Below are 12,192 nucleotides of genomic sequence, written 5' to 3' on the forward strand. Positions count from 1 at the left end.
TAACAACTTGCTCACGTATTCTGCTTTACGAGATCCTGTGGTACTCATCATTTTCATGGACTTTATCTGTAACACTAGCCTCTCCCTCATAGTACTCGAGACAGCCCTGTTATACAATCATCTCCGGCCCAAACAACCATGATTTTTTAGCTTACTCTCTAGCACCTTAACGAGGAATAACCATAACGGTAACCATGATCCGGCGACCCGGGGTGGGTTGTCGCCCGGACATGGGACCATCTCGGACGGGCCGACCCCATAACAAAGGGGCGTAAGGCGTGGATCTCGGGACATGATCCATGAACGGCAAGGTACAGCGCTCGGAAGAAATCCAGGGGTTGGTTCCGTGATGATGCTACGCTGGACTGGGTGAACTACCGAAAGCAAGGGCCCTGAGCCATTCCCATGGGCGTGTCCGCTTGTTAACCGTATTTTGAAGCATCTGACTTAAGGTTAAGATGGAATACGAGGTTGTAAGCCCCGTATACTCTTCTAGGACTACTAGGACTATCCTAGAATGAGCTATGAAAGCGAAAGGGGGCAAGCAATCAGCAGAAGATGTTGGAGGCTGCTATTGTTGAACGACAGTATGCCAAGTAACGCCGGCAGATAGAGTAACACGTCGATCAGGATGCCATTCGGATTTTACTCCCCGTCTCCGCGATTCATACTGCTGTTGGCTCTAAAAACTCGGCAAACATTCATAAGGCTGAACCCATCACCCGGCTCCAGCTCGCTTGTCCTTGTCAGCCACTGCCGACCAATTGAGCCCCAGGCACATGAACTACCCTGCTGCAGCAGTGACAGTTGTTTTACATGCCTCACGGCTTGACCGACTCGGCTTCGCTCCAGGACATCCTTGCAACGGCGGAACGATTCCTCCATTGGGGAGGTGGACTTCTAGAATAGGACCATGTAACAGTCTTTTGGGTGGCAGGGTGTCAGAATCGCCCCGAATACACACCTTGACGGTTCGGCGAAGTAGTGATCCTCCGGGGTTTGCATGTCACTCCGGCACTACACCGCCAAGGGCCTGGAAGCCTACGGCTCCTCGGTGTTTGTCGAGTAGTGAAACACCGCGAAGCGATGCAATCTATCATCCCAACCTCGAGGAACGCCAGGTATAAAAGGGTAGCCAAGTCCTCTCCTAGACAACTCCTTCACTCCATCACCATCACGCACTCAATCAGACATCACTCAGCTCAACTCTCAAGCTCAACACCATCACAATGAAGGCCTCCGCTCTCATCATCGCCGCTGTCACTGGCGCCTCTGCTGCCGTCACCACCACCCTTCCCGCTTCCGCTGGTGTCAGCAGCGTTCCCACCGCTATCCCCGTTCCCAAGGGAGGCAAGTACGATGGCGGCATGAAGCGCTTCGAGCGCAACCGTAAGTCGACCCAAGCAGACAACAACACGACACGATTTACTGACATGATTTCCGCCTCCAGCCGACACTTGTCAGGGCCAGAAGGAGACTGGTGAGAAGGCCGCTTCCTTCGTTCTTGAGGACGGTGCCACTCTCTCCAACGTCATCATTGGTGCTTCCTCCGGTGAGGGTGTTCACTGCAAGGGCACTTGGTAAGTCCTCATCTCATCCACACCTGCATCACAACTAACACAGCTACTAGCACCCTGAACAATGTCTGGTGGGCGGACGTCTGCGAGGACGCCGCCACCTTCAAGCATACGTCCGGTACCTCCACCGTCAACGGTGGTGGTGCCTTCAGTGCCTCGGACAAGATTCTCCAGTTCAACGGCCGCGGCACGCTGAACGTCAACGACTTTTACGCCCAGGATTACGGCAAGGTGGTCCGCAGCTGCGGCAACTGCCCCGGCAACGGCGGCCCCCGCATCATCAACATCAACGGCGTCGTCGCCAAGAACGGAGGCGAGCTCTGCGGCGTCAACCACAACTACGGCGACGTCTGCACCATCACCAACTCTTGCCAGAACAAGGGCAAGAGCTGCCAGGCCTACACCGGTAACGACCAGAAGAAGGAGCCCCCGAAGTTCGGCGATGCTGGCGACAACGGCAAATCTTGCCTCGTCAAGAGCCTCCGCACCAACTGCTAGATGGCTTCACCCAGCTTTGCCGAGCGGTGATGAATCTCGCCTTCAGGGGGAGCTTCTCCGTGGGGGGAGACTGGCCACTGCTTGATGATTGTGTGTGTTATCTTAAAGTTGTCACTTCTATGGAATCTAGCTGGATCGGGTGCTAGAGATGGTAAAAGAGTATAGCAGTGATGGTTCTTGTGTGCACATGTTTAGACAGATAGTATATAAAACGTGGTGCTTGATGGAACTCCTTGGCTGCTCGTGTCTTTCGATTGCCCTTCTCATCGTGATCCCCTCTCATTGAAGCAAAGGTACAGAAACTTCAAAGAGGCTCTGGGCTCGCCGACCTGACAACATTCTGCCATACGCCGCCGCGACTTGTATCGACTACCCATTGATGATCGATATGCTGCTTGATGGTGGACCACTTCTCTGAGTCCATGACAAGCATGTTCTCAATTGGACCAAGAGTCGGGTCTCGGAAGGAGTTCCAGCGAGGTGGTGGGTAATCGAATCTCGCCGTCTTGATTTGCCGTGTCATAATTTATGGTCGTTGCTGTATTGCATGGTGATGTGTGGTCAGTATGATATACCTGTTCCAAGACTCCTCGAGGTAGCAAGCGTAAAAAAGACAACGTTAGCATGGCCTGTACCGTGTAATATACGTCAAGCGTAGATAGTACGCAGGCGGTGGATAGTAAATAGACAAGCGTGACAAGGTATGATTCATTGACCTAAAGTAGAACGAGGCCCACCTGCACATGCACCTCTCCCCAATCACGATAGTGTGATGAGTTACAAGGTTTAGTGCAGATTACTGCATAGGGTCTAGTAGAGAATGATTCATAATGAACACACTATTTCGGATGAGTATCATTTGAAGTTGATGGTGGAGAGGAAAGAATACATAAGAGAATGTCGGTAACTTGAGGAGGAAGAGATTATTTAGTATCCAATTCAACAATACCAATCAAGGTGACACTGGAAACACCACTACGAACCAGTGTCAAGTAATTATGAGAACGAAATCCACCCCTGAGTACGCCGAAGTCACGGCCGACTTCAAGCCCCTCCCAAAACACGGCCACCTCTCAAAAAAGATGCCAGAGTATGCAGCCGCCGAGGATCAGATCAGGGCTGGTTATACGCCCATTTGGGGTGCCCCCGACTTGCCTTCCATGCGCGCAGTTGCAGGCAATGCCGATGCTCCCATGCCGCCTGGCGGACCGGATCGCTACCGCGATGTGGTGACAGAGTTGATTCAGTTTCCTGTTCGTGATGGGACTTTGATTGAGCTCAAGGTTTACAAGTCACCGAATGTTGTGGATGATGCTACTTTGATGTATCGCATGCACGGCGGTGGTATGTTCTGATTCCGACCGCCACATGTGATTTGCTAATCTCTGCGACTTAGGCATGGTTGTTGGAAGCCACGAAGTTGATGGCGCCGAGAATGTCTATGCTGCTACCAACCCCAACATTGTTGTTGTCAGTGTTGATTACCGATTGTGAGTTCATCCAGCATCAGAACCAAGGGTTCTTAGTTGACATCGCCAGGGCTCCGGAACACCCATTTCCAATTCCATTCCAAGATAGTTATGATGGCCTTCTCTGGGTGAGTGGCTCATATAAAACAAGCTGAAGGCGGCACACGTTACTAATGGTCCTTTAGTGCAAGGAGAATGCAAAGACCCTCGGTGTCAACCCTGAAAAGATTATCCTGAGCGGAAGCAGCGCAGGAGGCAGTCTTGTGAGTACGCATCAAAGGTTCCCTGGAACATATATTAACATGGATCCTATCCTAGGCCGCAACTGTGGCCGTTCAGGCTAGAGATGATGGACTGACTGGCATCGTTGCTCAGGTCTTGCACTTTCCTTTGACCTGCCATCCCAAGTTCTTCCCCAGGGACAAGTACGAGTTTGGAAGTTATATCCAAAATTCTGAAAATCCTGTTCTTAGCTCCGTTATTTACGAGCTGACCCTCGACGCGCACGCTCCTAATGCTGAGCATGACTGGAGGCATTCCCCTCTTCTCGCCAAGTCACATGCGGGCCTTCCCCCAGCACGTGAGTATTGGATGAGTACACAATTTTAGAATCTTGACTGACCAGTTCCAGTGATTCAATGCGCAGGGGGTGATATTCTCCGCGATGACGCTTTTGCCTACACAGAAGCCCTGAAGGCTGATGGGGTCGAAGTAGAGCTGCACGCCTACGCTGGCGTGCCTCACTGCTTCCCTGTTATCCTTACCCAGATTCCTCAAGTTGCTGATTTTTATGAAAGATATACCAAGTTTTTAGAGAGGTATGCCAAGTGAGGGCAACTTCCGGAGCTGAGGGAGCATTACTAGAGGAAGACTCAGGGAGGGATGTTATACTGTGGGCTAGGGTCCGGGGATATCGAAGTAATCTCTAAATGCCCCTTTAAATGGCACTAGTTGATTGTTTAGAGTGGAGAATTTCTCCTGGAATCGATTTCTAATTACAAAAATATGAAGCTGACGACTGACTACTCCTTGCAGGAGCTCAGCAGTAAAGGGATACCGCATCGAGCTCTCAATTGTGGTTGCTAGGAGTAATACATGCACAGATATATGTGGGAAAGTTGATGATGATGCGAGGTAAAATCGCTACTGTTCCTAATAAAATTTCTACCCAGTCCTTCCCCTATCCTCAGAGTGCTGAACTTAGAATTGCTGGTCGATAAAGTAGTCATACTTGGGCGCCAACCGAGCTCGGAACGTGCGGCCCCAGATCATCAAGGGCACGCATGTCAGAGCGATTGCAGCCGCGATGCAACCCAGGAGCACAAACATATCATATACACCCATGCCAGCCATCCATGGCGAGACGGCAAAGACGAGACCTGTGGCGATGATGTTGCGGACGAATACAACAGCTGTCAGAGCCGGGCCGAGAATCTGGAAAGGAAAAGGTGTCAGTTTAGATGCAGAGTTGTGTGGCCGGGAGCAAAGCCTCTTACAAGTTGGTACGAGTCTTGGACGTAGGTGAGGGCGATGTCACCACAGCCTCCGATGGAAAAGCCGATGAATGCGGCACCCACAGCGTTAATGATCCAGGGCATTCCCTTCATAGCATGTTAGACTCTATCAAGTGTAAGGGGGAAAGGATATACCTTTGCAATCGTCAAGCCGTACATCAGACAGCCAATGACCATGGACATGCCCGGCACCAGGAACAGCCAGAGTCGAGTCTCAGGCTCGTAGATGCCTCCCCTGCGCTTCGCAATCTGCACGATCATGTAGTCTACTAGCGGTCCGCCAAACAACGATCCAAGGATGGCACCAATGAAAGGAGGCAGGTTCATGTTTCCAATACCAGCAGGCGAGAGATTGTAGGGAGGAGCCGCATACAAAGCGCTCTGGGTGACTGCCAGAATGGCGAGCATGGCGATGCTCCAGCCGTATTGGAGAGCGGCAAACATGACAGCAGGGAAGACGGCGAGGATGTGGAAGGGCTCATAAAACTGCTGCCAGAATGATTTACCAGCAGCGGCTTCCTTGTTTAGGGACCAAAGCGCATGTCGCTCCCAGTATGTCTTCATTGGGATGTTGGTATCAATCTCGACGAGTCTCTTTCGTTGACTCAAGATAGCCTCTTGGTCTTTATCAAGCGAGGCAGGAACCGGAGGCTTAGCAATGCTGCTGACTTTGTTGAGTTGCTCGTCGGGTGTGTTTGGGGTGATGTCGTGGCCGGTCAACGGAGGAGGGGTGTACTTGGACTCTTCGAGGAAGAAGAACATGATGATGGAGAGGGCTCCCATAAAGATGGCGCAGAGCCAGAAACCCCAGCGCCAGCCCATGGAGATGGCGATGTGGCCACCCACAACGGGTCCGAGATAGTTCTAGACTTGTGTTAGTCGAGCTGAGGCGTGGGATTGACTCGAAGGAACTGACTCCAATCATGACCATGATGAGATAAATACCGTTCATGGTACCTCGCTGGTGGACGAAAAAGAGATCGGACACCTAGAAAACCTGGTCAACCAACTGATCACTGATGTGTCGCCGTTGAGTGATGGCTTACTGTGACCTGGAACAGCGCCTCATTAACAGCTCCAGCGACTCCAGCGACAAGGTTAGCTCCAATCATATCCCCCACGGTCTGCATCTCAGCCTGCCACACGGCAGCCGCAAACATGACAAGAGCTGTAACGATATACACAGGTCGGCGACCAATACGGAGAGCGAGGGGGATGAAGATGATGCAGCCGACGGACAAGCCTGCCATGTTGGTTGCGTATCCATTGTTGAGGGCGTCGTAGCTCATGCCGAGCTGTTCGTTAAAGTCTTGCCACATTGGGACGCTGATGCAGAGACTGGATACAGGGTTAATTGTGTGCAGTTTGGAGATGAGGTGAGGGGCTTACATGGCGAACACCATCATGGCGTAGAGGGAGAGTAGTGTCATGTGAATGATCTTGCGTCTTGAACTCCAATTCTATGATTGTTAGATGGCGATCGAAACGTCTTGGAGTATACGAACCAGGGGCTGATTCGGATCGGAACTCGGCTGAGGCGCAAGCAGGATGTGCGTTGCCTGCGAGTCATTGATGCGCTGCGTGCCCGGAGGCAGCACGTTGCCATGCAATGTGTTGGACATGATGCAGGTTGAACTGAGCAGTGTCTGAGATCAGAGAGAGACTTGTCAAGAAACGCCCGTGGTCATGAGCATCGTCGTTGGAAGACGGAGGGTTTAAATGCAACACCAACCACACCCTCTTTGTTTATCACTTACCCGCGGCTACTCTTGTCAATCTTGGTCTAGTCGTATCAGCGTCGAGATAACCATCACCCCATCCTTGTCTAGGGGCATCCCAGTTGCTGCTGGGCGGCGCACATCCCCGGATAGCGCACATTCCCGGATAGCGGATGCGGGGTAGCGCTGCCTGACACTAACCCGAAATTTACAATAGATTGCACACGTCGAATGCACCGGCTCGCGTGCAGGGTGTTTGTCACGGTACTGGGTTGTGACGTCGAGGTGAGGAGGACATGGTGGGCCGATAACGGCGGAACGTGTCGAATCGGATCGCTTCGCGGTGTAATGTGATGGCTCGTTTACGGATAAGAATCTGGGGTAATGAACAAATGGGTCTTGATTAAACAGGCCGGCTGATGTCCGAGGCTCTGGAAGGCCAAGACTTGGTGCAACCGAGGACAGGAGCCAGGGGTGGTTATCTGTAGTGAGAAATGAGGTATCGATATTGCAACGCATCTAGTGAGATTTGTTAGTTATTACGGAGTACTACTCGCCACTTCTAGTGATGATTTGCGGCCTGGGGATTGAAAGAGTTTGCCTCTGTACGGGATGGAACGGCCAGGGTATCATCTGATGACCAACCAGTCAAGAGACGAGAATCAAGTACACAAAGACCTATTGCCGTTTCAGTAGCTGAGCCCCTCCCGCTCCAAGCTGAGTTAGTGCTAACATCGGGTTGAGGGACCCGAAGGCTACGTGGAGTCGGGCTGAGGTACCCGAGCACGCCGCCCTTCCTAGGACTGGATCCCTGTCTTTGGTCCCGATTGGACCTTCATACACGGGGAGATCTGGCTTGCATGAACCTATTTCATGAGAGACCTTTGCATCTGCCTGGACTATACCTAGGCCCGCCTCGCTCCCTGACCCAGGGCCGAGATAATGGACCAAGAAGGAAACAAAGACGAATCTAAACTGAAAAATGAGATAGATGTGGTTCGGATTGCTACGGGTATAGGTGACAATCTGCTGTCTAAGAGATGATGAAATGTAAAACGATCTGGAAGAGTGTAAACCAAGCAATAAAGAGAAGCAACCTAAGCGGGACAGAAAACAGGCAGACAAGTATAAAATAGTCAAAACGCAGTAAACTCTCAAAAGTCTCGCTACAGGATCGATCTCTCGGAGAATAGCAAGACATAAAAGCAAACTTTGCCTCTCCAGGATGCCAGATTGAGGCACTTGTTCAGAAAAACAGAAACACGCCCGCTCGCCAGTGAATTCCTCAGTCTCCCCGTCTAGGCGGGCTGCTCGGTCGTATGCGGCTCAGCGTCCAGAGGCTTCTGCGCCCAAACCGTCTTAAGAAAGACGTACGGGTGATGCTTTAGGTTTCGCAGCTCGCTTCTGAAACGAGCGAGGTAGACGTGTACCTCGTCGGACGACCAGCCCAAAAAGGTGGCGACAAAGTTTACGAAGCCTTCAGGGTCTTGGGTGCCAAAGACTTGGCCGAAGCGGCCTATCTCTTTCAGCTTGGGGTCCTTGGGCCAAGGACTCAGGGGACACTTGGGATACTGTTAGCTAAATACCGCAGGGTCATAGGATGACTGGCTTACTTTGCCGTTCCACTCCTTGATGTTGACAAATCCGGCCTCTTCCATAGCCGGCTTTTGGATTTGATCAGCAACCACGGTGAAGCTATTTCCAATCTTCTTTGAAGCCTCGATAAACATTTTATCCCACTGGGCCAGGGCAGAATCCGGCGCAACCGTGTTGTCGTCGCTTGTGACGGTTGGCGAGACTTCGAAACTCTCGATCCAACCACCCGGCTTGAGGACCCGATATGCCTGCTTGAACAGTGCTGGCCAGTCAGGGATGCATCCGATCAGGTAGCGGAAGTGGACGTAGTCAAAAGAGTCTGAATCGAATGTCCACTCTTGGTTGCAATCTTCGATCTCGCTAATGACAAGATGAGAAATGAAGGATTTTAATAGGGGTATGGTATCTTACAATTTGCAGTTGGGCGGGACCCAGCCAGGCTGGATAGGGGAGACGTCGGTGCCGATGACTTCACACTGGGGGTACTCGTCGGCAAAGTCGCTAATTCGCAAAATCGTTAGGACGAAATCAGTCGTTGAGCAGCAACCAAACTCACATGGCCCATATACCTGCAAAGTGGTTAGAATCACATCACAGCGACCCGGCACGCCATGAGATATCTGCACTTACCGGTTCCTGTTCCAATATCGAGAGCTTTCTAGTAGATGACGGCAGGGTCAGAAACAAACCTAGGGGTAGCTGAAGACACGTGAACGTACTTGGATATCATCCTTCAAAGGAGCCAAGTGAAGTGCTCCATCCTGGGACAGGGTCCACATGTGGTGGCTGGGAAATCGTCAGGGCTGGGCACGATTTGATATTCAAACTACAAGGCAAAAGCCCTTACCCAATATCCATAGCTTCGCTTTGACGTTCATCGTTGGCGCCCCTGGCGGAAGATCAGATAACCGTCTCAACCTCAAGGCGCGATGAGAATTACCAGTATGCGGCGTTTCCCCTCTCGCTGTGGTATGTCCTGCCGTTGATGGTGCGGTAATCAAGAATACTCGACGAAAGGGAAGCGGTAGAGCTCTCAGCGTCGGATCCCAGGGTTGGATCCTCCTCGCCAGCATCCTCATCTGCCTCGATCACGCCCACTTGGGCCTGCTCAGGTGATTGGGCAGCCTCTGGCGATTGAGGCGACCTCGGCGATGCGGGAGATCGGCTCTTTGGGCTGCTGCTCTTCGGGGGACTGCTGCCTGCCATGTTGGACTAGTGATGGCGGTTGTTGTTACGATGGTGATACGGTGGGTGGGTGGTTGGTGAAGTGAAAATAGGGAAATCAGAATATTGAAAGAGGGGTACCGATGGAGGCGAGCCCAGCCCTTACAAAGCTCAGAATAGCGACAGGGTAGGGGACAGGGCCTATAAGTCAGGTGTCTCGCACAAGCGAGTAGCCCAAAAATCCCTCATTTCCTGTCCTTTTTAATTGATTGAGCAGAAGTCTAGTGTTTTCTGATATGTGACGTGCCGTGGTTGGTAACGTAGGTCATTGGCTATTTTTTCAACACCACGCGGCCACAGGGAAACCCCTTGCGAGGCAAGTCATGCAAGAAATGGTATAAATTCATCAGGCCCGTTTCTTCTGTTGATTGTGTGCGTGTAATAATATTTAATAACCTGCAAGATTATTTGGTTGCAATAATATTCGCTTCCGCTGCGGGATGAAGATCCGCTAAGTCGTAAACGTTGATGAATCCGGCTCTTGTTGCGAACCGGATGCTCTCCGCGGGGTCTAAATTAGCTTCATGTCAAGCCAACGTGGCGCCACTAGGTTGGGTGGGCTCACGAACAACGGCAACGGCCCGTTCCAATGAACAGCCGAACATGCAGACGAGAGGATCTCGGGATTTTATTTGCTTTTGTGCCAGATCGTTCAAGTTCATCTGGACTCAACTCCATTGCCTGCTATACGCTTCGATAATCGATGAGCCTGAGTTGGTCTCTCTACGGGCAGTCTAGGGGAGTCATGTCACGCATTGAGGTTAGGTTGCCAAGGAAAGGTGGGATCACATTCATTTCAGCCAACATTGGCGAGATTGAACGTCGCTTGTGTAGGTAGGTTGATTTGTCTCAGAGCAAGTCGTCACTAAGCATGGGCACTATTCCGGAGTTCACAGGACCATCCTGAGGGCTGTCCATTTCTCACCACAATCCTGAAAATGTCAGGTATCCACACTAAAAGGGCCTAACAGGAGGGTTGAGAAGCGCTAAGATATAGCGGACATTCACACTGGTATATAGGGCCTAGCCGCTAACTTATAGTGACGTCTGGGATTTTTAGTGGAGTGATGCGTCAACTCCCCTGCTAGAGTATACTTATGGCCCCCACTTGTGGCGGCCTGGAGTCCATGTCTGTCGTCCATCCCCTTCACACCAACTACACATTTATGACATCCATATTGTAGCTGTTGGCTTGCACCTTGGAGGCAGCCTGATTAAAAGCCTGAACGGAATGGGATACATAGCCCCTGGCTCAGCCTCTCACACAGCCCTCTACGAAGCCTTATCGAACGCCTTCGTGAAAGCCTCGAGGACGGCCTCATTCACGGCCTCCATAGCCCTATCTATAGTGGTATAAGAAATCATTTTCTCACTCGTCTAGATAGAAGAAATCAAACTTCTCACCACTCAAATCCCCCACCCTCAATTGACACGTTGTGCCTTCTAGGCTGTCCCAATTCTTCTGCAAGCTACCCCGCCCGCTTGATCTTTGCTGAGGGTTCAAATGACTGAGTATCAGTATAGCCCCATCCCCCATGACAAGGGGGTTATCCGACTTCTCCGGCTTTTGCAAGGTTTCCCATGTGAAAGGGTTCATTGTGAACTCTTCGAGGTTGCGGCCTGGAAACCGGACGACATCACATATGAAGCACTGTCCTACACTTGGGGCACACCACCCGCTACTAGTACACCTGAAGATGATGCACTTCGACACTCCATGTCAAAGGACACCCTCTCGAAAGATTCCAAACCTGCAGGAGATATCACGCTTGAAGAGATTACCATCCAGAATCGAAGTGGGCCAACCACAATGAAGATTAAGCCGAATCTACATTCAGCTCTGCGGTACTTGAGAAGAGAGAATCAAGATAGGATTCTTTGGGCTGATGCGATCTGCATCAACCAGCTCGACGGCGTCGAAAAGGGGGATCAGATTGGGCAGATGAGATATATCTACGAAACGCCGAGCAAGTCCTTGTCTGGCTTGGCCAAGGAGACGAATTCTATGTAGGCCTTTTCCCTAGTATTTGGGGGACGCTCGAGAAATGAGCGGTAGTATAGGTCCTGGTCGACAACGATCATCGTGAGAATACTCCCGTCAAATATCCTCGGGCTATGGGTTCTATGTTGACGAGATCGAGATGCTTAAGGAGGTGCATGAGCGTTTCGGCTGACAACTCGGTCTTGCATATGCCTTCAGGATAGAGCAAACAAATCTCCACTTACTGTAGGCTCACCAATTATCAGAGAGTTTATCGACAAGGAAGATATTCCCATCACGATCAATATGGCGAGCCTATCGACTATTACGAACCTCCGGCCTATCTTAGTGAGGGGCATAGTACTATAGCAAGGAGATTTAGGCTAGATATATTTAAAAGGGTAGGGAGGTGGTATAATCTTTATACTAGACTGGGAGTAGAGGAGAAGTTAGTAATTATAGTAGATAAGAAGCTTAAAGTCTAGAAGGTCTGGCTGGCGCGAAGTATTAGAAGCACTCACTGCATAAGAAATATATTAAATTTCCTTTATAAAACTTGCAGAAAGAATAGAAAAGTGTTCTCGTCTGGCTTGGGTTAGGTGTGTTCTGTTCCTC

The 12,192-nt window shown here is 51.0% G+C and overlaps 5 protein-coding genes across 5 annotated transcripts; 3 read left to right on the top strand and 2 right to left on the bottom strand.

The window, feature by feature from the left end:
• Positions 1 to 1,229: 1,229 nt before the first annotated feature.
• MRS44_010675 (uncharacterized protein) lies at positions 1,230 to 2,075 on the top strand (the record flags this gene model as incomplete). Its single annotated transcript, XM_046282338.1, has 3 exons — positions 1,230 to 1,389; positions 1,451 to 1,580; positions 1,631 to 2,075. 3 exons carry the CDS (start codon positions 1,230 to 1,232, stop codon positions 2,073 to 2,075), a joined length of 735 nt encoding a protein of 244 aa, XP_046128292.1.
• A 998-nt stretch (positions 2,076 to 3,073) lies between these two features.
• On the top strand, positions 3,074 to 4,375 carry MRS44_010676 (uncharacterized protein; the record flags this gene model as incomplete). Its single annotated transcript, XM_046281506.2, has 6 exons — positions 3,074 to 3,419; positions 3,472 to 3,565; positions 3,615 to 3,672; positions 3,730 to 3,807; positions 3,863 to 4,124; positions 4,176 to 4,375. The coding sequence occupies 6 exons, from the start codon at positions 3,074 to 3,076 to the stop codon at positions 4,373 to 4,375; spliced, it is 1,038 nt and encodes a 345-aa protein (XP_046128291.2).
• A 369-nt stretch (positions 4,376 to 4,744) lies between these two features.
• On the bottom strand, positions 4,745 to 6,680 carry MRS44_010677 (uncharacterized protein; the record flags this gene model as incomplete). Its single annotated transcript, XM_046272964.2, has 7 exons — positions 4,745 to 4,978; positions 5,041 to 5,145; positions 5,194 to 5,922; positions 5,975 to 6,046; positions 6,105 to 6,396; positions 6,448 to 6,518; positions 6,564 to 6,680. The coding sequence occupies 7 exons, from the start codon at positions 6,678 to 6,680 to the stop codon at positions 4,745 to 4,747; spliced, it is 1,620 nt and encodes a 539-aa protein (XP_046128290.2).
• A 1,394-nt stretch (positions 6,681 to 8,074) lies between these two features.
• Positions 8,075 to 9,578, bottom strand: MRS44_010678 (uncharacterized protein; the record flags this gene model as incomplete). The annotated part of the gene is made up of 8 exons (XM_046277146.2): positions 8,075 to 8,338; positions 8,390 to 8,732; positions 8,784 to 8,873; positions 8,929 to 8,941; positions 9,003 to 9,030; positions 9,092 to 9,158; positions 9,220 to 9,261; positions 9,313 to 9,578. 8 exons carry the CDS (start codon positions 9,576 to 9,578, stop codon positions 8,075 to 8,077), a joined length of 1,113 nt encoding a protein of 370 aa, XP_046128289.1.
• Positions 9,579 to 11,100: 1,522 nt separating this feature from the next.
• Positions 11,101 to 11,607, top strand: MRS44_010679 (uncharacterized protein; the record flags this gene model as incomplete). The annotated part of the gene is made up of 1 exon (XM_046277145.2): positions 11,101 to 11,607. One exon carries the CDS (start codon positions 11,101 to 11,103, stop codon positions 11,605 to 11,607), a length of 507 nt encoding a protein of 168 aa, XP_046128288.1.
• Positions 11,608 to 12,192: the final 585 nt, after the last annotated feature.

Source organism: Fusarium solani (genome assembly GCF_023522795.1).
Source record: "Fusarium solani strain SB1 chromosome Unknown bctg00000006, whole genome shotgun sequence".
NCBI classification, from domain to species: Eukaryota; Fungi; Ascomycota; class Sordariomycetes; order Hypocreales; family Nectriaceae; genus Fusarium; species Fusarium solani.